This window comes from Corvus cornix, chromosome 10, assembly GCF_000738735.6.
Source record: "Corvus cornix cornix isolate S_Up_H32 chromosome 10, ASM73873v5, whole genome shotgun sequence".
Taxonomy (NCBI): Eukaryota; Metazoa; Chordata; class Aves; order Passeriformes; family Corvidae; genus Corvus; species Corvus cornix.
Genome location: NC_046340.1, coordinates 20,375,826 through 20,402,366, shown reverse-complemented (window position 1 = coordinate 20,402,366; position 26,541 = coordinate 20,375,826). Strand labels below are relative to the sequence as shown.

At 49.0% G+C, this 26,541-nt stretch overlaps 1 protein-coding gene across 3 annotated transcripts in view; it reads right to left on the bottom strand.

The window, feature by feature from the left end:
* ALPK3 (alpha kinase 3) overlaps positions 1 to 24,429 on the bottom strand; it is a 33,330-nt gene extending 8,901 nt beyond the window's left edge. Inside the window, exons 1-5 of one of the 3 annotated variants that reach the window (XM_019293633.3) lie at positions 24,178 to 24,320; positions 13,997 to 14,035; positions 10,675 to 10,796; positions 4,033 to 4,150; positions 1,792 to 2,815 (exon numbers count right to left, since the gene is read on the bottom strand). In XM_019293633.3, the coding sequence (XP_019149178.2) occupies positions 1,792 to 2,815; positions 4,033 to 4,150; positions 10,675 to 10,796; positions 13,997 to 14,035; positions 24,178 to 24,320 (1,446 nt within the window). Of the gene's footprint in view, positions 1 to 1,791; positions 2,816 to 4,032; positions 4,151 to 10,674; positions 10,797 to 13,996; positions 14,036 to 14,304; positions 20,893 to 24,177 lie in introns of those variants that run through there. The other 2 variants (XM_010412387.3, XM_010412389.4) reach the window with 2 other exon arrangements.
* Positions 24,430 to 26,541: the final 2,112 nt, after the last annotated feature.

The following is a 26,541-nucleotide window of genomic DNA, read 5'->3' as shown; positions in this document are numbered from 1 at the left end:
ATTGAAGGGCTGGGGTGGGGGAAACACCATTAGAGGCCATTCCTACCCACAAAATTCAAGAAGTATAATAAAATCATCAGTTTAAAACTGAGGCAAGAGTGATCACCATGCGAATCTAGTTTCTTCTCTGCTCTTGTAGAGGAGGATGTTCAGAGCCTGGCTACAGTCTGGCCTTTTGCTACAGATAAATCCAGCTCAGAAGAGAAGTCCTGAGCATAAGGCCCAGCGATGTCCCAAGCCTAGGAAAACACTCACGCTATGACCTGTATTGTTTAAAAGAGAAAGAATAAAAAAGAAAAGGACAAGTAACGCCTGTCCTGGGAGTTGAAAATACCCTGAAACATGCCTGGAATCGGCTTTAAATGCTTTAAACCAGCTTATTTGCTCTCACAAAAGCTTGAGGACTTTCCCCAGCAGCACCAACAAGCTGAAGCATTCAAATTCAAATCAGAAGCATTCCCTTTTGTCTCCTCAAAGGCACACCAGCTGACAAGTCACAGGTTTCCCTCTGTGAGTGGGGTTTTTAAAGAGAAAAAAACCTTGATGTACTGTCAAAGGCTCAGGGATGACAGCCCAAGCCTGGCTGCTGCCCACCAGCATTTTTCCTTCGTTTTTGAGAGCGAGGGGTGTTAAAATGAGCAGACAGGGGAGAAACAAATGGCTTTGCCATGGGCTGGCCTGAACAGCAATAATTTCTGCAGCAGTATGTGATGCTGGTGGGTCAGGTTGAAGACAAGTTCATGGCACTGTGCAGCAGCAAGGCCAGAACCCAGGTGTGCACTGCCCAACACAGCAGGTTCTTACCAGCAAGCTGCACTCACCTATGGCTAAAGAAATTTAAAAGAGGAAGAAATGTCTGGGTTTTTTTTTTCCACTGGAGCACCCGTCAGTCCCTTATGCATTGTGGATTTTTCCACATTCTGAAATATGTGCACTACCTACCAAGCAAGAGGTGCTGCACCTGGAGCCTTGTCTGTGCTGGAAGTGAGCACCTACCACAGCCCAAACTCCAAATCCTGACAGCACCTGCAAACTGGACTCAGGGAACCTTTTATGACAGAAAGGGTCATTAAAGAAAAATGGGGGGAAAATAGTCTGGTAGCTTCCAGGCTAATATTTTTATGGCAAATACTTCAGGTTAGGCGACAAAAATAGTGGTTGACTAAAAGATGCTCTGAGGGTCAGGAGCAGGTGCTGTACCCTGGCACTTCATCACCACCACAATGAGTCTCCCAACAGAGTTTTTCCGACAGGGATGAGCCAAAAAATAGTCCAGACCTACTGTATACATGTTGCACTGTAAACAAAACTCGAGGCCCTGAGGGTCACATGGGACCTAGCACCCCAAACTCATCTGCCCAGGGGGTTCATTAACTGAAGTTCCCTTGCTAAACTGAACAGATGCCACCACAAGGCACCCAGCCCAGCTATAAATACCCATTCAGTGCTCCCTGCCGACCTGATCTGAAAACATTTCGAATGAGGTCAGCCTGCCGATTAAACTGGAGAGCCCCAGGCCACTGAGACCAGCTGCTCGAATGGCCCCAACTTACATCTCTCAACACCTCAGCTGACATTTGTTTGGAGATGGGGTGGAAGCTCTGCTGTCTGGGCTCACCAAATCCAGAAAGCCCTTCTCCGGGGTGCTTTCACCAGTGGAGACCTGCAGAGCCTCGGCAGCAGATCCCGTGGGTACAGGCAGCCTACCAGGCCCAGTGCCACAATACAAATGCGCAGAACAGATATTTTCTTGTTGCCACCCCTGTGTTGGCTGTTGTCTCTCCTAGTTACCTCTTTGTTTCCCTCCAACTTCTGTTCTTGCTGCTGGCCTCTCTGGCCCTCGGACAGCACAGGTTTTGCCTCCAACACCTCAGAGGACAATGGAGCATCCTCTGTCTGTCTGCTGACTTCCACAGGCCACAGGGCAGCCTCACTCCCGGCCTTGTCTTTGGCTCCCACCTCCTTCTTCCCTGCTGTTGGCTTCACTTGCTTATCAAAATACATGTCCTTTAAAGAGAAGTACACATCATCATTGGTTTTAGTGTCCTGTTTCACAGCTTTCCCAGGCTCTTTGAGCTTTGGACTGGTTTCCACTTCTTGATCACTTGCTGCCCTCAAACGTGCATTCCTGCGTAAGGGGACAGGAGGAGCAAACCTGGGATTTGAAGACGGATTGGCCCTGTCTCTCCCACTTTCTTCTCGCTTAGAAACTTCCTGCTTTGCTGCTGAAGGAGCCTCCACCTTCTTTTTCTTTTTAGCTGCAGAGTCTTTCGCCCCTGGCTTAGTTGCCAGGTCCTCCACGGTCTCGTAGATGTATGTGAGAAAGTTGTTCCCATTCTCCTCCCCACTTTCCAAAGTGGCATCTCCATTGGTGGTCACCTCTGCTTTCAGAGGTGCCACCAGTTTGTTTGGGAAGCCTGGCACCGCATTGAGTGGCTGCTCCTTTGTCTCCTTTGCAATATCCTTGTGTAACCTGGACTGTGAATCAGCGACGTGCACTTTTGCTGCATCTTCCTTCTCCCATGAAGAGTCTCCTGACCGGAGATTCTGATCTCTAGCCAGCCTCCGCTTCCTCTGGAGCCGTTCAGGGCTCATTCCTTGCAACTTCTCCACTTCCACATTTTCTTTTCCTCGTTTCTTGCCCTGTTCTATCTCTTGCAGCTTTTCTTCAGCTTTTCTCTTGATTTTGTCAAACCACTTCTGATGGATTTTGAACTCCGTCATGGTTCCCACTTCCAGCACACCAGAGCAGGACACAATGCCTTTGTTATTTCTAGCTGAGGCCTGGTAAATGCCTGCATCCTCTTCTCGGCACCTGGAAATCAAAAGCTGTGTGTGAGACCTACCCATCCTCCCCAGGATGTCCACTGGACACACAAGCATGCATGCTCTCCCACTTCTTGCTCCGGAGAGTCCAGAAGATGTAGCCCCTAAGGTGCCCACAGAACATCTGGAGGCCTTGGGCTGGCCTCCGTCCCTGGCTCTGCCTGCTCTCTGCACTAACAGACAAGCAAGTTTGATGTTAAATTTGTTCTGGCTCCAGCCAGGGCTGTAACTCTGGTATGAGGGCTGTGATGGAGGAGCAACAGGCAGCACCAGGCTTCCCAGCTGTTCTTGGTCACAGTCCTCTGCAGGATCTTTTTTCTCTCAGCTCTACACAGCCCACATGGCATTCTTGCTCTTCCTCTACCCTACCACACCACCGAAGTCTTCCCACCCCATGTCACAGGCACCAGCACAAGCACCTGCCTGTAACCCTGCTGTCACCCCTTGAGGACACCTGACCCACAGAGATCCCTACTGCAAGAGGTGAGCCAGCCTCTGATGGACACCTGGAGCACAGCTGAGGGAGCAGAAAAGCTCAGGCTAGAAGCACAAGGATGGCAGGACTATCAGCAACACTGATATTCTGCATTTTCAGTCAGTGCCACACCTGTGTGACATCCCAAATCCAGGACTCAAGGTGCGACAGGTCTCTGCCTGCTGGGGACAAGGTGTGCCTGGCTCTCCAGAAACACAGTCCTTGCTCAAATTTAAAAGAAGTTGGTAGTCAGGGCTGGATGAAGGAGGCCCTTAGATTCATTAGTCAGGGCCAAAGCAGCCCTTTCCATGATGACAGTTAGGAAAGGCCCACCTGGGCCATGGCTGCAGCCCCTTCCTTGCTTAGGACAATCCTACTGTTTCTACCTGATTCCCTGGCCCATCATCTTGGAGGCAGATAGTGCTTTCTCCTTGCTCACCTTTGTCAGCCCTAATGCTCAGCACTGGAAGGCTCCAGAGGGAGGGATTTCTCCTTCCCTTCCTCTTGCTTCCAGCATGGCAGCTATCGCTGGATGCAGTAATGGATCTCATACTGGTGTGATTGGGGAGCCACAACTGGAGGGGAAGGGCCAGCTGTGAACTCACAGTGGGGAGCAGACGGGGCCAGCCAAGTACTGTCGCCACATCACTGTTGACAGCTTTTCCAGCCACTGAGAACACACTCAGAGCTCCCATCACCAAAGGAAGCCACTCTCCAGCTCCTTTACTCACTTGTAGAGCTGCAGGGTGTGGCGGTTTCCGTGGCGGAATATCTCGTACTTAGGTAAGCCACAATAGCGATCCATCTCCTCATCATCCTTGTACCACGTCACGTCTGGCTGTGGATACCCTGGGGAGGACACGGAGGGTATATCAGAGAGTGAAACATTCCACACAGGAGCACAGCCAGCATGGTATCAGCAGCAAAACAATCTGGTACACCAGGATAGATGCTATTCTGGGCTCACCACATTCCTAAATTGCACAACAGAAACAGTGGAAACTTAATGGGCTTATCTCAGACTTTTATCACTCCTAGGAATAGCGCTATTTTTGAGAAAAAAATCCCAGCACTTCATTCCTGAACAGAGAGGAGTGGATCACACGCTCGTCTCCTGTAACACTGGCTGGGAGAAGGTGAGCATGCCGTCACTTTTATGTGAAGAGAGATGTTTTGATGAGGCCAAGGCTATGGTTGGAGAACGGGCACTCACCCCTCCACGGAGCTCTCAGCATTTCACACAGTGTCACAGCCTGTAAGCTGATCTGAAACTTTCCATTGAACAGAAACAACCTTGATTGCATCACAGTCAGCTCAGTGTCCTACAAATGTCACTTGACAACAGATGTCACCTGCCTTTTCAGTAGAATGACATCATGATGTGTGTGACTGGCTGGCTGGGAAGCTGGGCATGCAGCCATGTACCCCACCACTGGCGGAGGTGTTGGATCAGCATGTAGGTCCCCCATGGACCAGCGCTAGCCACAGCCTACACTGCCCACTGACAGCAGCTCTAGCTCGGATTAAGAGCAGTTTTCATGCAGCCAGCAGGGGTTCCTGCACTTCACTCAGGGCTCACTGCCCAGCCAAGCTGACCCCCAGGGCATGGGATGAAAGTTTCAATGATCACATCATGCCTTGGCTGTAGTCGATATGCTCAGCAGCTGTTTGAAGCCCCAGTGCAGACACCTGAAGCTTATCTGCTGCAAATGTCCCTGCAGGCTTTCTGTGTGGCCGAAGGAAGCAGTCTGGCATGCTCCTCAACTCTACCTGACCCCAAGGATCACCCACAGCACCCCAGAATGTAGCAAGGGTCAGCTCCCATGGACATCCCAGACATGGGGCTGATGAGGGCTTTCCAGGAATATCCAAAGTGTCCCAACCCAATGACTCTGGAGTAATGAGAAGGCAGGGAAAAGGTGCACTCTGGACCCCAGCTACCAAGCCACAGGTTTGAAGGCTAACCAGGACCTCAAATGTCCTCCTTGCACCAGCCAAAGGTGTTGTCAGCCCATAGCAATGCCTGAGCCCAGCTTACTCCTGCTCTCATGAAGGTCCTAGAGCCGGACTGAGAGTCCAGAAGCAGACTCATCAGCATGAATTCACCCAGGTTTTGGCCAATCCAACATGCCTTTACCCAGAAAAGCAGCATATGCCAAATCTCCTGTACTGCTTTGGCTCCCCTGCTCACCCCTTGCTTGTGGTGGCTCCTCAGTGTCCTCTGGCTCCTCAAGGGATTTAGTCCACTGAGACCAGACAGACCTGGGAAGGTAAGTCTCAGAAGCTTTTCTTTCCTGTTCTCCTCTATGAGCAGCATCCATCCCCACAGCAGACACCTCACAGACTGGATTTTACTCTATTCTTCCTCCCCCTCTAAGGTCTCTTGCTCTACACTGTCCCAGCATCCCCCCTCTCCACCCTCGCTCTCCGTACATCTCCCACATGCTTTGCTGCTTCAATCCCCTCCCACTGCTGCCATCAGCAGCTTTGGCTTTCTGTTGGGTAGTGTCTCGTTTCTCCTCTTCTGTAGGAAGCCAAGCCATGACTTTCTCCCAACACCCTTCCTGCAAGGCTTTCTGTCCTCCCCCTCTGCCCCACTCTTGCCACGGCCTGTTCCTTGCTGTTGTTCTGACCTCCCAAACAGGTTCCTAGAGACATGCAAAGCCCTCAGGTAGTTGTGGCTGAACAAAATGAGCCCTAAACTGGGAACTGGAGAACACCCTGAGAGCATCCCAGTGACGGGATCATCAGGGATTGATGCTGCTGCTTATATTTTTCATAAAATATTAACTATTGCCTGTACTTGGAAGCAGGACCCTGGGCTGAATGAGCCTGTGGTGAATTCTTTCTGCTCCAGGGATGACGAACACAACAATTTCCATACACAGCTCACACTGTGCCCAGAGCAATCCAACCCGTCCCAAGGGCTGTTCTGCAAGCAAGACCTTCAGGAGGCCCCCATGGTCCATCCTGCAGGGAGCTGGCAGGTGGATTTTCCTGACACCCTAAGAAACAGCAATCACAGCCCTTCATTCAGGGAACTGTCAGCGGACAGTTTCCGAGAAACGCTGTGATGTCCCCCCGTGGCCTCCACAGCTGATTTCCATTCCCAGCTGACATATGCCGGAAAGAGCTGCAATTTCCATAGCTGTGCAGTGCCTTCCTGCTATGCTTAAACTCCCTTTGACCTGTAGCACTTCTGTCCTTGAGGCTGCCTGCTCCCTCTGAGCAGCTACCGCCACGCAAGCCCAATGCCAGGACCAGCTCCCACTGCATGCTCCAGCCTGCAGCCAAAGGGAGCTGCAGGCAAGTGCTGGCTGGAAGTCTGCAGGCAGGTGGATGCTGAAAGGCTTCCCACCTCCCACACAGGGACAGTGGCCCCAGCTGCCTGTCCAAACACCATCCACCCCTCCCCAGGGACTGTAATTAGAGCCAAGCAGGGGATGGAAAGACGCCTGTGCAGGGACAAGTCTCCCCGGTATGGGGAGGGGAGCTGGTGCTGATGCTGCTGACATCCATCTTTGGGCTGCTGAGGGGGGGAAAGAGGGGTCAGGCATCACTCCCAGCACATCCCCTGCAGGCACAGCATCCGCAGCTTGTCCAGTGGGATGAAGTGGAACCGAGGGCATTGCCATGCTGCAGGCACCGGATGGCCACCCGTAGCAGGAGACACCCTGAGCAGCCACACGTCCTTCCAAACCTTCCACTGCTGCAGCCCCCCCGTGCAGCTGGTGCCAAGAGGGATTTGCTGGCAGCTGGGCCCCTGCAGCCCCCAGCCAGAGCGCCGCAGCTGCAGACAGAGTGGTGCCGGGCGCTCCTGGGAGGAGGGAAGGCATCCACTCCTTATCTTCGGGCCCAGCAAAAGCTTTTTGGGAAGTGTGTCTTCCAGCAGCATTTCTCCAGTGTGATGGCCAGCCACCACAGGATCCTGAAGACTTTTCAGAGCAAGGATTTTTTTTTTCATGGAGATTGCCAGGTTTAGATCAAACATTTTTTCTGAAAAGTGTTAAAATCTGAGAAGTCTTCAAAGCTTGGTGACTGCATCTAAAATAGTTCTCAATATACCTATCCAAAATCACCCAGAGAAACTATTTCAAGTCACTTTCTTCTTTTTTTATTTTTTTGGGGGCAGGGAAGGAGAGGGAGTTAGTCTTCTGAAACTTGGGAAGGTGGTAAGAATTTAGAACCATTAAACAATCTCCATAGTTTCTGCTCTACACAAGCTACATGGAGTAGGGGCTTCAAGAATCTTGGGAATACAATTCATGGCAAGATCTTACCCTTCCTGGCTTCATGGATTTAAACCCCTCCAGCACACAAGGACAAGGAAGCTTCTAGCAATACTGACAGGAGGGACAGATACTAAGAGCAGCAGCTCCCCATGCCACTGTGAGCAGCGCTCATCCACCATCCTTCCTTTGTCCTTGGCCCCAAAGCCAAACCTCCTCATCTCCCAGCAGCCTACTCTCTGCTCTTGTAGTCACTACCCCATCCCCAAACTCCTCTCACAGCCCTTGCATGTCTCCAGAAATTCTTCATCCAAGCACCTCAGTCTCATCCTTCAAACACTTCGCTCAGAGGGTCACCACCAATGCAGCAAGTTAAACTCCTTTAACCTTATTAAAAACTGCATCCACTAAGCATGTGACTGTCTACTCACCCTACCCCAACTCCTTCCCCTTTGCACACTGTACTCTGCAATAAAACCATGGAGGCAGGGATGGGATCAAGCTCTTGAGCTGACGATTTGGGAAGCCAGATCAGAGGGGTTGAACGTGGCTAAGGAGGGCTGAAACAGCACTGAAGAGGCAGCTGTACAACAGTGGGCTGGTGCTGACATACAGTGGTCTTGGCTAGATGCAGCCATCACCTGTCCTGGCTGGACTCATTCCCTAACAAGCAGCCAGAGACCTAGGCCCCTTCATCCAACTCCCCCCATTTCATCAGCTGACATCTCTCCTTCCCAGCCAATGCTATACAGAAGTGACTAAAAGCTGGAAAATCCTTGTGGCAGCACCTCCACAAAGGGCAACTCTGAAGAGAGAAGCCCAATATCCACTCACTGGGAATGAGCTGTGATGACCCTTGAGATCCTGAAGTCCAGGCAGGCCCACGAAGGAAAGCACTTGGTGCAGAGATGTGGGATGAAGCTGCACAGTAAATGGAGATGTTCTTGTTCCCTTTTTCACATCTCTTAGAGAACAAAGGATGAAACTAATTTTGTCTGAAAAAAGAAAACATCTAATAACTGATGCAGGATTTGACCCAAAAAAGTCAAATCAGACATAGAAGGGACACCAGTAGCAGGCTGAACTAGGCATCAGGAGGAAAGGAAGGTTTGTGCCTCCACACACAGGAATCTGCCTCTGCCTGACCTGCTTTTTCCCTGCCTGCACCACTCAGCACATTCTGGAGATTGGTTCTTCAAACGCTTGCATCTTCCTGTGTTCCTAGGACAGGCCCAGCAAGCCCTAGTCCAAGTATTCCCAGATGTGGGACTAGCCTGTAACTCTCATTACTGGACAAGAAGTAGCCAAAAAAAAAAAGTAAGATGCTATTGTAGGTCATGTATCCATATTTGTGGCTTGACCGTCACAACAGGAGCAGGTGACTGTCTGCCCTTTGCCTCCACCCAAGTGTCCCTGGACTCCAGCCACAGTGCTGGGACTGAACTGGTTCCACCCTGGTCACTGGCCAGGGATGTCACTGCCGTTTCCTTGCCCCCAGCAATGCCTCCCAGTTGAACACAAACATCATGGTAGGGTGAGATAACTGAACTACCACCCAGACTCTGCAGTCAGAGTATGCTTTCCACCTCCTGCTCCTCTCTCCCAAAGAGATCCCGAGCTCCTAAAGCAGTCCATAGGACCACATGTGGGAGATGCCCATCTGGCAAAGGCAGACCAAGGCTGATTTTAAAAACAATTCCATGGAAGTTTCTAAGTGCATAGAGACGTCCCCCAACCTAGTTTACCAAGCACAAAAATACTGTGACACATGCTGAAAGAGACTCATTGACAATTTCCTTCACTTGAGCAGAAAATGAGGCCAGTATCAGGTCAAGTTTTCTGCCTGGTGCAGCACACCAGCAAGAGACGGAATTTGTTAGAAGGAACCATCAACCTTCTGCAACTGGTGAAGACTTAAGCCAGTGAAAGAAGCCAGGACTGTTGCTCTGGATTTCCCAAAATACCTAAACATTTTCTCACCTCTGACACTTGCAGAATGGTGCGCTCCATGGTACTGCACAACATGTCAAGCTTTTGCTTTCAAAAAACTTAAACTGGGAAGAGCCCTTCTAATGACTCCCCAAATAGAGTGGTTTGGAGGCACCTCCCAGCAGCCCCCTTTGGCCCTAGAAGCAGCAAGAAGGGGTGTGCTGAAGTTAAGCCTCAATAAAATCAATACATCAATTGTACCCCTGCAAGTTCAGGGGGTCAGCCTTCAGAACAAGGGAATCCAGAAGAGAAAATCCAAGAATTCATAGCTGGCAGCTCTCAGGACTGAGGCTGTGCTTTGTTTCCAGCCCGTTTCTAATAGCAAACCAAAGATTTCCTTAGGAAAGCTTTGGCCCTTGTGCCTAAGAGGCTCACTGGATATACTCTCTTCCTTCCAAAACTTACAAACTTGTTTCATGTCTCTCACTGAGTAACCTGTTGGAAGTAATTAATACTAGTGAGGTCAGGAAGGATCATGGAGTTGTTAACAAGTACATTGAGAGAAGAGATTTTAGTCTCCATATCTAAAGAACAAAATCTCATCAGCAAAGGAGCTACTTGCCTCTATACCAATGTGCTGCCATGCCACATCACCACAATGCCTTAGCACCAGCCCTCTCTTTTGGCCTCTTCCTCCTCCTCTTCTTCTTGACCTAACACCGTCCTTCCCAAGGGGAGATTTTAGCTCATTGGGCAGTGACCAGCTTTTATTTCAGATGTTGACAGACACAGAAGTTTATCACTGATACAAATGTAGCTGTGCTCTAACCATCTACAGCCAGCAAAGACAGAGTTGGTTCCACCATGACAGCCTCTTCAAGACTGCACATTCCTGAGTTATGGAGTCCAGGATTAGAGAAGCAGAGATTAGGACAATAAAACGTAGCTGGTCCAAGCAGCAACCAGCATATCCCACTTTCTGGTCTTTCATTTGCCTTGTTTGAGATGTTAGCTTATGCCTTTATGTCTTTACACTCTCAGGTGTTTCCCCCCTCCCTTAAATTAAAGCTAAAATCATCATGCAATTGTTGAACCTCTACTTGGCATTCTGACAACAGTGGGCTTGTTGTCCTTGTTATCACTTGCTGGACAGTTTAACTGGCATAAGTCCAGCAGGTGAGGCAGGACCATGTTATTCACTGAAGACACTGTTACCTGTCACTATGCACGTGAATTTAGCATCAGAGTCCTCGGACACAGCACGGGATTTGATAGTGGTTTCAAATAGTGGCTGTGTTTCCTCCGTCAGCTGAGAAATGATTGCGCAGAAGGTGCTCCTGGAAGATTCAAGAAGCATTTCTTAGAGATAAAAGCACCAGAAAAACCAAAGGGTCCACCTCGTGTCTCATCTCAGCAGCCTGTGTTGTTGTTGTCCATGCCCTCTTCCCTCCCATGATCCCTACACTTGCTCACAAGTCCAGTCCAGTGACAGGGCATTTGACTGATTTCTCCCTCCCAAGATGACTGTCAATTTAAAGTGTCATTCGGGAGCCATTCCCTTTGTCTTAGCCCCTATGGCTATCAGGGCAATGAATGTTGACCCACTGGATTAATGAAGACCCATTTTAGCTCTGGATTATACCAAAACATCTCTTTGGCCAGCCAGCAAACTTAGAGCCCCATCTAACAAAGTCAATTCCCAGTTCTGAACCATAAATGTTTCAAGAGTTCTTCTGTTCACTGGGATTTTTCTTTATTTGTGAAGAATTTGTGTCATTTCAGGTCAAGTGGGAATCGAACATGTCTCCTGAATGCAGCAGCCCTCTTAGAATGAAGAAAAGCTGCCAGCCATGGGACAGCTCACTGAGGAAGACCTGAGTCTGGCTAGCAGCTTTCTGAGCTCAGGAGCTAGCTGGGAATTCCCTGTTTAGCTCCTCACTGATGCAGGTAAGCACTCACACTCCCTACTCCAGGAGTTCAGGCTCTGACCTCAAAGTTCATGCTGGGACACCCAAAAAGCCTGCACTGTCCTAACAGTGCAATCTATAATGCTCAAAAGTGGACCATGGATTCTCCAGGTATTTCAGCACTGTCCAATGAGTGCAATAAATCACCATGTTCATCCAGCACTGCCAACCCTGCTGCAGCATCACTGAGAAAGGTCCCAGAATATCTGGGCTTTCTTAAATAAAGGGAAAAAATTTAATCCCAAATTGGGTTTTCCTTCAGATAATGCTGAGGCTCTTGGAAGGGAAGAGCTTCTTATTTCATTTTTCCCTCTGCAATTAAAACACTACACATTTACAATAGGAGAGGGGACCCCAAGGTCTCAAGTGCAAGGACATTGGGAGAAACAGCAAATATTGCAAGAGAACTGGTAGCTGGCAGCTCATTTATATAATTTTCAGCAGTGAAAGACATTCCTTAAACAAGTGATCAGCTTCCAGAAACATGCAAGGGATGGAACAAATGCCCAAACCACTCCTGACAAAGCTCCACCACGAGCAGAAGGGCTCAGAGTATATGGTGGGGGTTCCATGAGGAGGACCCCAGCCTCACAAGCAGCCCCAGCTTGCAGGCAGGATGCTGGTGCTGCTGCCACTAATGCTCTACCTGCTAAGGAAGCAAACTGGTTCAGGGCAAACCAAAAAACCCCACATTTAGCATGACCCAGCAAGGGTAGGTGCACTGACAGGGACTAAGCATGCATGGCTGAAGGTGTCAGGAGAGCTCCAGCCACAGTGACTGCCTGTTCCATCCACCCTGAAAACTTACCTGGAGGCGGCAGTGTCATTATTTTCCCTCTGGCTTCTTGCTAGAATGGGTTTGTAAGAGATGCAGGGAGATGAATCCCTGAGTAACAACCCCCTGGGATGCAGCAGGAACCTCACCCAGCTCCCAGGCACCCTGTGCTGGATGAGGGTCAGGACAGGGGAAGCTCAGGATGTTGCAAACCCGATTCATCTACTGGATGAGGGTTAAAAACATGGTCTGTATCCAAACACATGTGTGGGATGGGGTAAAAAAACCAGATTCCACAGCTCAGACTCTTTTCTGTGGAAATCAATGGTTACTAGGACACTGGCCCTGGCAAGCAACCCTTCACTCAACTGTGGGGCCAGGAAAGGGCTGTGGGAGTCAAAAGCTGTTTCAAATCAGAGCAACCTTTCCAAACTCCAATCCCAGGAAAAAAATGCCCATTTCCATGGAGCAAGGCAGACAATCCAGTACAAGGCGGTTACTGGTAGGGTTTTGATGCTCCCTTCAATACAGATCCCTCACCTCATACCAGTAAATGCCTTTCAGATCCACATAAAGGGATTTCCCAAGCATCAACCAACATTTCATATCCCAGCAGGAGGGAAACCGGATCAGCATCCTATAATCAAGTGATGCACACACACATAGTGACACTCGGGACCCAGTTTAATCCCAGCACCACGCCACCAGCACCAGCAGGCAGCACCGGGAATAAGTCTGGTCCACTCAGTGCAAATCCCACAACCAGGTGAAATACATATACCAAAGGCTACTGAATGGCTTTGGAAAGCAGCTGTGGTCAGAAGCTGGGGGTTCCACAGGCTTGGCAGATGAATCAGAGACTTGCCTAATGACACTTGGCAGGAAGCCTGGAAGGTCTACTGAGTCTTTCAAAGAAACTATTGTGTTGGTCACAGCAGGATTTGAAGGCTCTGGCACTGTGGGGCTCTCAGGTGACTCACTCCAGCTGCAAGGAGGCTTGTCCAATTCAAATTGCTTTCTAAACCAGTAATTCAGAGTATTCAAGGAACTGGACATAAAGCACTACCCACTTTTTCTCTGGGCCTTCCTGGAGCTGCATCTTTGGGGCAGAAAAAGCCCTGGAGCCTAGAAGAGACCCCCAGCAATTCAGTAGCCTTTTCAATTAAAGAGGGATTTCCATACAAAAGCCTGCTGGAAAAGGAGATTTGAGAAGTATATTCTTCTTGTCATGATTTTCTTTTTCTGACTTTTTGGTTAGAAATCCCAGAGCTGTAGAGGTGTTCCGGAGAGGCCTTTCCCTCCACAGTCATTCTTCCACCTGCCACTCCAGCAAACCAGAAATGCCAACTGATTTCCAAATGTGTTCTTTTGCCAAAGGCAAAGTACAGCTGTACAAGTCATTTTGGGGCAGAGTCCAAGTGAAAGAGGATCCTCACAACCATGGTAGGGGGGAAGAAAATTTTTTCTCTGGATGTCTCAGGGCAGTCACATCCAATTTTTAATGTCACTGTATGGAAGTCTCGCTTTAATATAAAGAAGTAGCTGAACACCCATCCTTTGGCCAAGAAAGAGGAATATTTCTTGCACCTTAATACAGGAATTATGATGAACATTCACTTTTCTTTCTGCAGTTCAAGCAAGTATTACAGATCAAATCATGCAAAATGAGGCTGTTAGATCACTTCAGGGCTCTCGACTGATTAATTAATTAGTACCAAAGCATTACAGGTTAATTGTGTGCAGACAGATTCAGGAAAGTGTTTGGTCAGAGCAGTTTAATGCAATGTAGTTTTACCTTCCTAAACTGGAGGGAGAGAATCTGCTGCTTGATAAGCTAAGCAAAAAACAGCATAAAAACCATTAGAGAGAAAAGCATGGAAAGGAGCTGAAATAAACAAACCGTTACAGAGACATATTAATGATGAGCTGTTTTGCAGAGGTCAGAGTTCCTATTAAAAGAAGGTACAGCTGCCTTAGGCTGCCTGCCAGGACGAGCAAGCCACACTGTGAATTGAAATCGAAGGCTGTAAAACTGAAATGGTCGTTAACCGCACAGAATCAGTGTCAGGACATTTATACAAGTAGGTTTCCAAGAAGCAGCACCTTGAGCCTTCCATGCACCATCCGCAGCATTGTGCTCAAAGCAGGCAACTCCACCACGGGAGACTTCTGGTTAAACGCAGGCGGGAGTATGGACGAGACCATCCCAATTCTCTGCTGGCAAGCAGGTGGCCTGAGCTGGGTGCCCTCTGTGTTTCCAAGGACAGCCCCTGGGAGAAGCTGAAAACTCTCTGATCACTACACATTGCCTTCCAACCAAATCACTAAGATCTGGCAAAACATCAAAATAAAATAACAGAAGTAGACTTTACAAGAATCTACAGGTTTTGCTTTCTTTGCAGGAACATGTAGCAGCATTAACCAATTCAGGGAATGAAATCAAACACACAAGACATCTGGATGAGCTACTTACCAGTGGTCACCAGCTCTCCCAAAGGAGTGTCTTCAGGGACTCATGCCCTAGCCAAAGGGCCACACTGCTGGACTGTGGCAGCAGCCCCTTGCAGGCTGTAGGAAACAACCTCTGTGCATTGACCTGCAGTCAGGAACAGTTCCTCAAGCCTTGAGCTCACCCACGTGGCAATCAAAAGTCTACAACTAACAGGGACAAGCTAGTCAGCAGCATGTAAGCTCAGTGGTTTAAGTGCACTGAGGTGCATGTTATGCCTATGCAACAACCTCACCATAGAGCCTTGGAAGTGACTGCAGCGTAGGCACCCCCTCTGGGATGCACCAAGCCAGACTACCACATCCAGAGATGCTGACAGATCAAACCTTCTCAGCCTCTGTTCTGAAGACCAGTGAACCACCAAACTTCAGTGCTCTAGAATGGTGCTACAGAAGACAGCAGAAAGAACCACATGGAAGTCCACCTGAAGGTGCACCTCTTCAGGTCTCCTACCCCAAATATGTGAGTCCCAGTGATGTGGAAGCCAGCAAGACTCCAACTCTTGCTCTAAAAAAGACCACAGAGAGATTCTGAAAACTGCTCCTGCCAACTGTACATTCCACCTGTGGAGGCAGAACCTCCACGTGAATAATAACGAAAAAAGTAGTTCAGCTTGAAGTCCTGACACTTTCCACAAAAAATTTCCATCAAGGAGAAAAACCTGAAGGGCTCACTGACTCTTCTCCTTCAGGAAAGCAAAGACAGCAGAAGTTTAGGACTGTTGCTCAGGAGCAGCTTTAACCCAACGAACATGGGTGGCACCTGGCCTTTTGGCAGCAGCTTCACCCTCTTCACCCCCCGCCACACGATCCTGGTCCGTTCCCAGCGCCAACTGCTGGTCATGCAGCCAAAGGATATGCAGGCTGGGTGGGATCCAGCTGGGAAAATCAAATGCTCACAGTAAAAGGCTGAGGATCACTCACTCACCTGATCCATCTTTCATATGCTGTGCTGGTCCATGGGAGAAGCCAGACAGAGAAGCTGTGTCCTTTGAGCTGTGTCCTCCTGCAACATCCCTGTGAGCTCCATGCCCTTTCTGGCACAGCTTTGCATTATCTGCCTTACTGACCAGCACCTCACCTTGTCCTCAACACTGTCAGACACCCTCAGAGCTTCCAGAGCTCAAACTGCACCTCGTGCTGCTCTCACCCTGTCCTGGCCTCCTGGGGATCCAGGTTCCTCCTCCCCACACTCCTCCCAAGCACAACCACCCCAAGTGGCAGCTGTATCCCTGGGGTGGTTCTATCCCTTGGGCTGATCCCAGGGGCAGCTGTATCCCTGTGCTCTGGGCTTACCCCAGGCAGCTCTCTGTCTGGAAGCACAACTCACAGGTTTAACTTGTCTCAAAACATTTTTCTTATCACTGCAAGGGAAAAGCATCTTTTCACCCTCCAGGAATACTAAAGACCTTCTTGAGGGAAGTTCCCAAAATCCTTGCTGGCTAGAATGCTAGTGTAGGCAGTAGCGTGGTTTTAATCATGATTTCTTGCATAAGACAAATAGGGATGTGTCTTGGCTTGGATGTAAAGAAAATAGCAAGAGGCAGAACAAAGGTTGCCTGTGCCATGAACCCCTTGTGCTCATGGATGTGATCAAACAGTAAGCACTGACAACGCTTTTTTTTTAATCCCCAGTATTAAGACAACACGGGCTTTATTCACTGCACATCCTGAGACAGTGCTGAACACTGAACTGAGGGTCTCTTGAGGAGCCTTGATATTATCAGAAGAAAAAGACCATCATGTATTAACTGAAGTTTAACCTCAATATGCTAAATTTGCTTTTCAGACTAGAGATTTAAGCCCCAGAGAGCACGATCAAATTGTGGAGGCTACAGCCAGCACAACCCCGCCTGCAGGCAGCTGGCGCTTCACTTCAATTACGTTCCAGCATATCCATGTAGAGCTGCGACAGCACAGCTACATCAGAACCCAATCTACCCTGCTGGAAACAGGGGACTCCTGAGCAGGGCACCAGATGCTCCAGCGTGCCTGGTCTGACTCTCCTGGGACCGGGCTGTCTGTGCCCCAGGCTCCTCAGGGACTTACTAGCACACACAGCACAAGGCTCTGCTAATGAAATGCAGCATCAGCAATGGATGTGTCTCCCTCGAGCAAGCTCAGGGCCATTACAGTTACTGGATAAAGGCAAATGCTCGTGTTATCCTGAGGAACACGTCTAAAGTAGTGAATCAAGGGCTCAAGTATAACTTTTCCTTCTATTGGAAAAGTGGACTTCAAAGAGGTCTGCCCCAGGCATGTCCAGCACCCATGGGATGAAGCCTCCTTCCCATTCATGAAGAGAAGCTCAGCATTTTATAAGCTATTTCTGAAAATACAGAACTGTTCTTAAGTGCTGGACCATAGCATTATACGTTTCTACCACATCCCCTCTACCAGTCTCAGTTCTTCATTAAATTTCATTTTATCATGTGCTTTCAAACTCCTTTGGCTGTTTATCATCCTCTTAAAGGTTTTAGCCCTTCAACTACTCATAATTTTCTTTGGAAGTGAAGACAGCCTTCCCCGTTTTTCATGCACTTGCTGAATTTCAGTCTTGCAAGGGCAGGATGCAGAACTGTCAACACCACTCACTTTTTTTAACCACTCAAGTTGATGGTCTGGGCTGGTACATCACCCCACTGGCACTGAAAAGTTAACTGCTTGAAAAACATAGATTTTCAGTCTGGCACCTTTTCCAATCCTCTCCTGCAATCACTCCATGAAATTACTCTCTTTTGGTATTTCTTTACCCTGAGATAAAGAAATCTTTCTCATTCCAGTTCATTCCTCACATGGAAGTGAACAAGAGCTCAGGAGACCCTAAAATAGGCTTAACAGTGGCTCCATCCTCATATAGACAAGCACCTGGACTCGAGCTGCTTGAGCTGCAGCAGTGATCAATATTCCTCAGTACTCTTCCACAGCATGAAAATTGACCTACACAAGCTGTCCAGTGAAGGATAAAAACAGCAAAATATGTCTATGACAGCAAACCTGACAATTCCAAGTTATGTTTTGAGGGAATCAGCACTGCCCGGAGAGCCGGGCAGCCTGTCCATCCCAGGAGCTGGACAGAGGGACTGGCAATTCCCTACAGACACTCCTCCTCACTGGCTCTCTGATCCGTCACATTATTGGGCATGTTTTGGACATGCAGACTTCCAAGTATAAGGTTTCCTATGAACTTGTCTGCCTCCAAGGTTAATACTGCTTGAGACAAATACAAGCCACTCCGAAACCCGCCTCAGCTGTCAGCAGTGAACCCTTTTCAACATTTAAAAGCCAATACTGAGGCTTTCATGTACGCATGGTTGTGCTCACGGCTGCTTTCCTGCCACGTGTCCTGCTCCTTATCAAGCACTCCCTGCACACACAGAACGAGTGTGCTGGTGTTCATACACCATGGCAGGAGCTATCAGCAGGCCCGTGATAAAGCAGCTCCGAGGGTTATGTTGCTGTACAAGACACATTATTATTTCACTGACTGGAAAACAGATGTATTGAGTCTTTGCTTGTCAAGGTCACAGACCGAATCGGTGTCAGAGATGCAGAAATGTTGCAATTTTTTCTGCAGGTAATTTACTATTTGCTGAGAAAAACATGGACTTGGGTATAACAATTCAGGGCTAGATTTCATTAACAGAGAAGGTGGAAAACAATCAATTAAGTTACACATTCCTGTATCAGCCTCTGTAATGCTCTGAAGATGGCTCAGATTTGTGTATTTTAACTTGGAATTATTGCTGCCTCTACGGCCCGAGTTAAACTTAGAAAGACATCAAGGAGTGAGAAATGGCAAAAAAAAGCAAAGTAAATATTGGACAATGAGATGCCCAAGAAAGGTGACATCCTCCTGGCAGCTCACTACATGTAGAAAACCAAAAAAAAAGAAAATAAAATTGCCTGTAACAGCCCTTCCATCTTCCACTTCTTGGGACCAGGCAATGCTGTGAAGTGTGAGACTGAGTCAGTGAGAGATAACAACTTCATTCGCTCAAGACCTTCTTCCCCTCATCGGAAGAGAGCAAGGGTAGAGCAGGCTTTAATTCCATCTCCTGGAAACTGCCTCTGCTGTGGCATGAGAGGTGCCTTGTTTGGAGATGACCACACTCTCCCCTCCACGCAATGGTATCTCTGGCCTGGGAAACATCTCTTTTTATGAGGTTTCCAGAGAGAAGCACAGTTCTCACATGTGATATACTCTGTATTTTAACAGTGGCCCTGAAGGGCATTGGCTCATCAGCCTACACACTCAGCTCTGCTTGGCTTTCCAGGGGAAATGGACATATGGACAGGAGGCTATGGAAAGGGAACTGAAAAATCTCCCTTTGGAATTGTTGGGGATTGTTATTCAGAGTGCACAACTGCCAAGAAGCCCCACTCAAACCAGACACCACACTGTGCAGGTAGTTATAGCAATGGGAAACAGAGACCTCTGTCCTACAGGTCACAGGGTGTGGAGATGAGTCATTGACGCCTTTAACTTTGCCTTTCCAGTGGGTACTGGCTGTCCCTCCTTCCAGAGTTTGGGACACTTCCATCCCACAAATCAAACTGACTGAGTGCTCTCAGGTGCCTTAGCTGGAATCTGACCAGGGGGTTACACCACTCCTCGCCAAAAGCAAAGTCCCATTGATGCCTTAGGTTTTAACTTTTATATTTTTCAAATCCTGTACTGCCTAGTGTGTAACTCTGAAGTTTCTTGTGGCCTGTTAGCTACTGTTCTCTTATGCCAGGCAGACATAACAAGACACTCTAGGTTTGCTCTCCAAGCACACCTAGATTGTCCCAGGCTCCAAAATATGTAAACTAAGGCCTCTGAAGAGGAGGGCAAACTTGGGGTAGTTACATCATTAACTGGGGTTGTAATTGAAGAATTGATCCTGATATGCAAATGGACCAAACTTATAAAAGTGTGAAGAACTCGTGACCTGGGGTCCATCTTGGGAGTTGCCTCTTGACTCCCCGGGGTGTACCTTGAAGGCCCTTCAAATAAATACCTACCTTTGTTCCCTTACCCTTGTCTAATCTCTGTTTTTAGGTGGCCATCTCAGGCATCACTGTCAGACATTACAGATGCCCAGCTGCTAAACAGGGAACTCGTCTGAACTAAACCTGCTTTTCAGGAACCAGGTGCTCCTGAGTTTCCAGCACACTTGATTATAGCAACAGATCTTTCTCCTTCATTTGATATTATGTGCAAAGCAAGAGGGACAACATCGGGAATGGCTTCCAGCCAGAAGAGACAAGTGGCAAGGCCCTCTCCTGAGCTCAACTGCCACCCCGAGCAGTCATCCAAGAAAAGATCAGAGGCAATGTCACTACACTCTATAAATATCTGCATATGATGCAGCCGTGACAGTAGAAAGATATTTGAGCAAGGAAGCAATGCTCTAACAAGACTTAGGAGCAGACACCTGCATGAGGTAAGAGGTGCTGATCACTTCCAGCAGAGAGGTTTGCCTAGCACTCAGATGAAGATTTTATATAAAATTGCATCTCTCTGCACAATACACTCTCCAGACTCACTAGTTCTTACAAAAAGGACACCTAAAAAGATGTCTTGAGAGCTGTGGCCCATGAATGCAGCTAAGGCAGACCCTGGACAGGACTGAGAGCTCCTCCTCTCACTTTGTGAAATAATTATAGGCAAGTGCTTTGAGACATAAGAGGTTTGTTTAAAAAAAAAAACACAACAAAACAGCTACTCCAAAATAAAAAAAAAATCCAGTCAGCAGCCAGAGCAGAAGGAAAGTCACTGTGGCCAAAAGCTGTTCCTCACACTGTCCAGTATCAGGTAGGCTAAAAGACCAGCAAAGGAAAGACACTGAGCTGTTTGCTCATAGGGAAATCCTTCCAAAAGACTAGTTCCTGAGGGCACAAAAAGTAAATACCCTGAATGCTCTGTTTAATAAAAGGATGATGTTCTCTCTATGGCCATTTTCAACATCTCTATTCTTTTGGCCCCCTTAGCACCACCTCTGGAAAATTCTACAAGTTAAAACCCAAAAAAATCATGTTCTGGTTACCCAATTCATATCCTTCAATTTACATGACAACCCTTTCCTCTGACAGGATTAGGGAGACCAAGTAAGACCATCCAAACTGCCCTTAACATAGAATCACAGAATGGTTTGGGTTGGAAGGGACCTTAAAGCTCATCTCGTTCCATCCCTCTGCCATGGGCAGAGATACCTTCCACTAGCCCAGGTTGCTCCAAACCCCATCCAACCTGGCCTGGAACTCTTCCAGGCATGGGGAAACCCCAGCTTCTCTGGAAAACCTGTGCCAGGGCCTCACCACCCTCACAGGGAAGAATTTCATCCTAATAGCCCAACTAACCCTGCCCTCTGGCAGTTTGAAGCCGCTCCCTCTTGTCCTGTCACTCCAGGCTCTTGTAAAGAGTCTCTCTCCATCCTTCTTTTAGGCTGCCTTCAGGTACTGGAAGGCCACAATTAGGTTACCCAAAAGCTTCTCCAGGATGAACAGTTCCAGCCTTTCCTAACAGCAGAGGTGCTCCATCCCTCTGACAATCTTGGTGCCTCCTCTGGACTTGTTCCAACAGCTCCATTGCTGTGCTGGAACCCCAGAGCAGAATGTGTTCATAAGTCACCCCAGAAGCAGGGATTTCCAACCTCAGTTTCTTTTCTTGAAGATTTTTCCATGTCTTCATGTATCTCTACCATGTTACTACACTTTCTATTGCTTTAAGAAGTGGTGAAGAGAACAGGCAAATATTTTGGTTAAACATATTCTATATAGACATATAAAGACAGAAAGAGAGAAACCTGAGAAAACCACCACATTTTCTTCGGATTGGAATATCCATTTTTGTTTTCTAACCACCAGAGCAGCCTCCCACAGCAATCCTGTTCTGCATCACTTGTCCCATTGCCTTTGTTAGCTTCAAACCCAGCAAATCCAAATCCATTCTGTGTTAAAGAGAGCTGCTCAGTGTTATCTGCTGTTCTGCATGTTGCTCATCGTGCTTTTCAAGTTCTCCTAGGCAAGCTCTCCAGATGTTCCTGGATTTAATTACACTCATAATTGTTTTCTGAAAGTCTCCTTGCTATTCCACTCACTTGCCTTCCAGAATTGTTATGATACATTATTTAATTACAACATAAAAAGCCCCACTTCATTCAAGCCCTTGCCCTGCATCTTAGACAACAGTTTCCAAAAATCCTGGCTCAAGCCTTCAGCACTTGTAGGGCTCTGCAGGGAACCAGACTTTTATACGCCTCCTCCCTACTCATTAGGGAACCTGGAAGTTGCCATGAATTCAAGGAAAGGTCAGTTTTGCCATTTAGCAATTATTTAGTCACTGCTTCTTACAACAGAAGGGGCAGACAGCAGAGTTACGAGGCAAAATGAAATTGCCCTTCCCCAGGCTTTGACGATCATGTATATAAGCGGTTGGAAAAATGACCGGAGAATTTGTGGAAATTGAATGTGCTGCTGATTTAAGTGGGGCAGCACAGAGTCCCTTTGCCAGCACTGGGCTCCCACGGATGGAAATTGGGGTGCAGCCATGGCAGCATTAGACTGACAAGTTCGAGAGGTTCAGGGCTCAGAGCTCTGCAGCCATGGGCCGGATTTACCGCGCCTGAGCCACAGCCTCAAGTGGTGGTGCAGCCAAAAGACACCAGGTGCACTGCCTGCATGGGCTCTACATTGCTCCATGCCTTCCTCAGCAGACCTAACTTTGGGAATCCGGCTGGGAACACTGAAGGTATTCCTTGCAGGATGGACGAACCCTCCTTTACTGTTAAACTGATTAAAGCTGCAATTTGAGCATAGTCAAGGGAAAGAAAAGTTAAGCTGTAGGCAACCCAAACATCTCAACATCTTTATTAAAGCCTCTCTCAGCTTGTAATCCGCAGAATGGAGTCACTGGGCTCAGTTAAGAGATTTCCTGTCCATGGTATGATCTGAGGCTGCGGGCTGTGCAAGCTGTATGGGCATTTGATGGTGCTGAAGATGTCATGGTGTGCAGCCAGTCTGCAATTAGCTCACACCCCAGCATGACATGATACCAGCACAAAGAAACTGAATTTAGGCAACTTCACTTTGGCATTACCCCAGTTTTAACACCTGACTTCCAAGCAGCACTTTTTTATCTCTTTTGGTCCTGCGTTTATTTTTATGAATGTCTGACTCCCTGAGGCATCAATGCTTGACACGCTGGAAATGGATTATTTATAAACCATCAGCAGGGAAGAGGCACACTCATTTGGAGAGCTCATAGACTGAAGAACATTCCCAGTGAATTCAAAGAAATTTCGAGGCTTTTTTGAATGCCTCACACAATCACTGATACCTTGGGTGCTGCTGGCATGTCACCCTGTAATTTTGTGTTTCCTAACCTCAGTCAGGCTCAGCTGACAGCATGTTTATCATACCTTTTCCCTGCGAACAAAGCCTTATTCCTACCCCAGACCCTCTGCTGGAGGCCATTCCTGACCCAGGAATGCTGATCTCATTGCTGCTCAGCCCCTATCTACATTGTAGAAATGCCTTTTTGGCAATAAGATAAGGCACCCGAGCACAGAACCCAGCGGGCCCCTCGCTCTGTCTGGTGAACAGCTTTACTACAATGAAGGCAGGAAGGTCAGTGCTGTTCCCTGAGTTTAACTGCAGACACTCGTGTTTGTCAGGATTTCACAATTACAGCTTGGACTGAGGCGTCACTGGGGTCTGCAGCTTTCTCATGAGGGGAAGAGGAGAGGCAGCACGGATCAATCTCTGGTCTCTGGTGACCAGGGACAAGACCCGAGGGACCAGCATTAAGCTATACAAGGGGGGTTAAGATAGATTATTGGATATTAAGAAAGGGTTCTTCACTCAGAAGGTGGTGGGTCACCAGAACAGGCTCCACAGGGCAGTAGTCCCGGCCCCAAGGCTGCCAGAGCTCCAGGAGTGTTTGGACAACCAGCTCAGGCACAGCGTGGGATTGTTGGGGTGTCCTGTGCAGGGCCAGGAGCTGGTCTCGATGATCCTTGTGGAGAGGATATTCCATGATTCTATTCTATGATGCCACCACTTCACACACCCGCCCAGCCAAACACAATGTGCGATGCTGACAGGCCCTGCCCTGCAATAGCTGTGACACCCCCAAGCTCTCTTTGGGGAGGCGAGGGACTGGTCTACAGCACACCAGCTCCTCTGGAGACCCAGAGCCATCGCCTGGTTTTCTCCCCTGGAGGAGCTCCCCGGGGATGGCCAGGCCCATTGGCTACACCACTTCCAGGCGGCCGGCCCCGCGCTCCCTCCGAGGCCGGGGTAGCCTCACGGCTTGGGTGAGGGCCAGCCCGCCCTCCCCGCTGCACCCGCGGCCGGCCCGGCCCGGCCCGGCCCGGCCGGCCCGCCTCCCCCGCCTGTCCCGCGCCCGCTGTCACCGCACCACGGCAGCGGCCAGCCCGGGGACACACCCACAGCAGCGCCTTCCCACGGGCCGGCGCTCACCTGTTCTGGGGTCGGATGCCCAGCAGGTAACTCCGCCGGTCCGGCCGCGAGGCCCAGGCCGCGCTCTCGGCCTCCTCCGCCCCGTCGATGTGGCTCGTTCCCCGCCCGTAGAGGCCCGCGAGGGCCCGGCGGGTCGAGCCCATGGCCGGAGTGCGGCTGCCCTGCCCCGCGGCCGTCGCTGCCCGCCCTGTCACTCAGCGCCGCCCTTTATAGGCGCCCCGCACATGCCGCTGTCAATCGTGACGCAGCGGCCCCTGCCCGGCCTCCCCGGGCCCGCTGCCCGGCCTCCTCCTGCTGCCGTCGCTGCCGGCTCGAGTCCAGCCTTGAGGAAGAAGTGGACTTTTTCTTATACTAACCTCCCAACCGCGGGGGATTTCTCACACCTCAAAGATGTCTCTGGTGACCACTGCCAGGACCCGACGGTGCAGCATGAAGTTGTGTCAGGTTTACGTTGGATATGAGGAAAAGGTTCTTCCCCCAGAGAATGGTCGGGCACTGCCCAGGCTCCCCAGGGAATGGTCATGGCACCAAGGCTGCCAGAGCTCCAGGTGAGTTTGGACAATGCTCTCAGGCACAGGGTTGGATTGTTGGGCTGTCCTGTGCAGAACCAGAAGTTGGACTCATTGGTCCTTGTGGGTACCTTCCAGCTCAGGATATTCCATGATTCTGTGATCTCTCAGGATCAGCTACAACATCCCCCGATTCCTTGCAGGCACAAGGCTCCCACCCTGGCTGGCTGCACCACTCAGTGTGGTCATGGCAGTCACATCCTCACATTGGGGTCTCGTGACTTGGCAGCCTGTTTTTTATCCCAGAATGCCAAAGAGAAAGTCTGTGATGGTATTTATTCAGTCTCCATTAAAAAAGACAGCAAAAAAGAGGGATGTAAAAGGTGGATACATGTCACAAACAATTACTAGCAGTGATTTAATACCAAATGAAAATATAATGAGTAATAAAATTGGATTATTTTCTTGTTCTACCTTTCTCTTGCCTGTCAAGCTGTTGCATCATGAGCTGCAGACGTGTCACTGGTGGCACCACATCCCTCCAGCACTGGAATGATGGATGGAGCAGATTCATCTGAGTGGATTAGCTGCCTGCCCATGGCTGCACAGCAGCGATTGTGGCAGGAGCAGGGAAATGATGGCAAATTGCTCCTTTCCAGGAAATACAACATGATTTGAGCTGGTCCTCCCTGGGCAGGAGAGGCAGCAGATGTGGCAGCAAGCAGCAGGGCAGGTGATGGATCAGTTGGTGCAGTACACTCCTGATTCCTTTTCCCCAGCAAACACTGTGATTTGGAAGGTGACTTTGGATAGGGATTGGCACCAGGATATGCATGGACACACAGAGTGTGTGCATCACCTATACAGGTGACACAACAGTGGCAGATGATCACATTATCAGGCATGTCAGGTGCAGGATTTGTGATACCAGAGAGGATACTTGATCTTGGCAAATGCAAAGGAGATGGACCTCATAAGACATTTGGATGTGGTCCTAGGAAATATGGAGAATGGTGGTCCCAGAGGGCTGACTGAAGACTTCACCTTCACCAGGCAGTGAAATAGGAGATGAAATTGCATAAAACAAATGTAACATGATCCACGGGGGAAACCACAATACTCATTTTCAATAGGCAGCAGTGTGCTCTGTGTGAGCTAATGTCACTTAGAAATAATTCATCTCAAACAGAATACAGCAGACCCCCAAAATACCCAAATGCAGAACTCAGAGAAGGGCAGCAAGGATGAGCCAAGGTCCAGACTGGCTGCTGCATGAAGGGTACCTATGAGGACTGGGACTCTTCAGCCTGGAAGAAACTACTGAGGTGCCCATGACTGAGGTATACACAGCTGAGAAGGACAAGGAGAACAAGTCAAATTAGCAGGTAAAATAAGTGAAAGGGAGATGCTTCCTCCCTCCCCTTAGCTTTAGGCTACTCCCACACATGGCTGTGGCTGTTCACCGTCAACAGGGATTAATAAAATCCACAGGACAAATCTGTGGAAAGAAAATCTCCTGAGGTTTATGCAGGATGAAGATAGTACCTTCAGTTCAAGAAATGTTTGAGCTGCATAAGAATATTCAGTGTGTGCGTGCCCTGATCTCACACCCTTTGCTCTGCTCTGGCTGCTGCCCAAATGTGGGAGGCAGGATGCTGGGCTGGGAGGACCCAAGCTGGCATTCTCCTGCTCCCGTCCCTTTCTCGGGAAGGAGAAAGAGGACTTTCAGGTCCCACACCTTCAGGAAACCTGAATTCAAGTCCCAGCCTATGAATTACACATTATTTTACCATGAGCCCAGTCTCCTGGCATATTGATCTGATGGAACAGGGCCCAGACTATCTAAGAAGCGTGT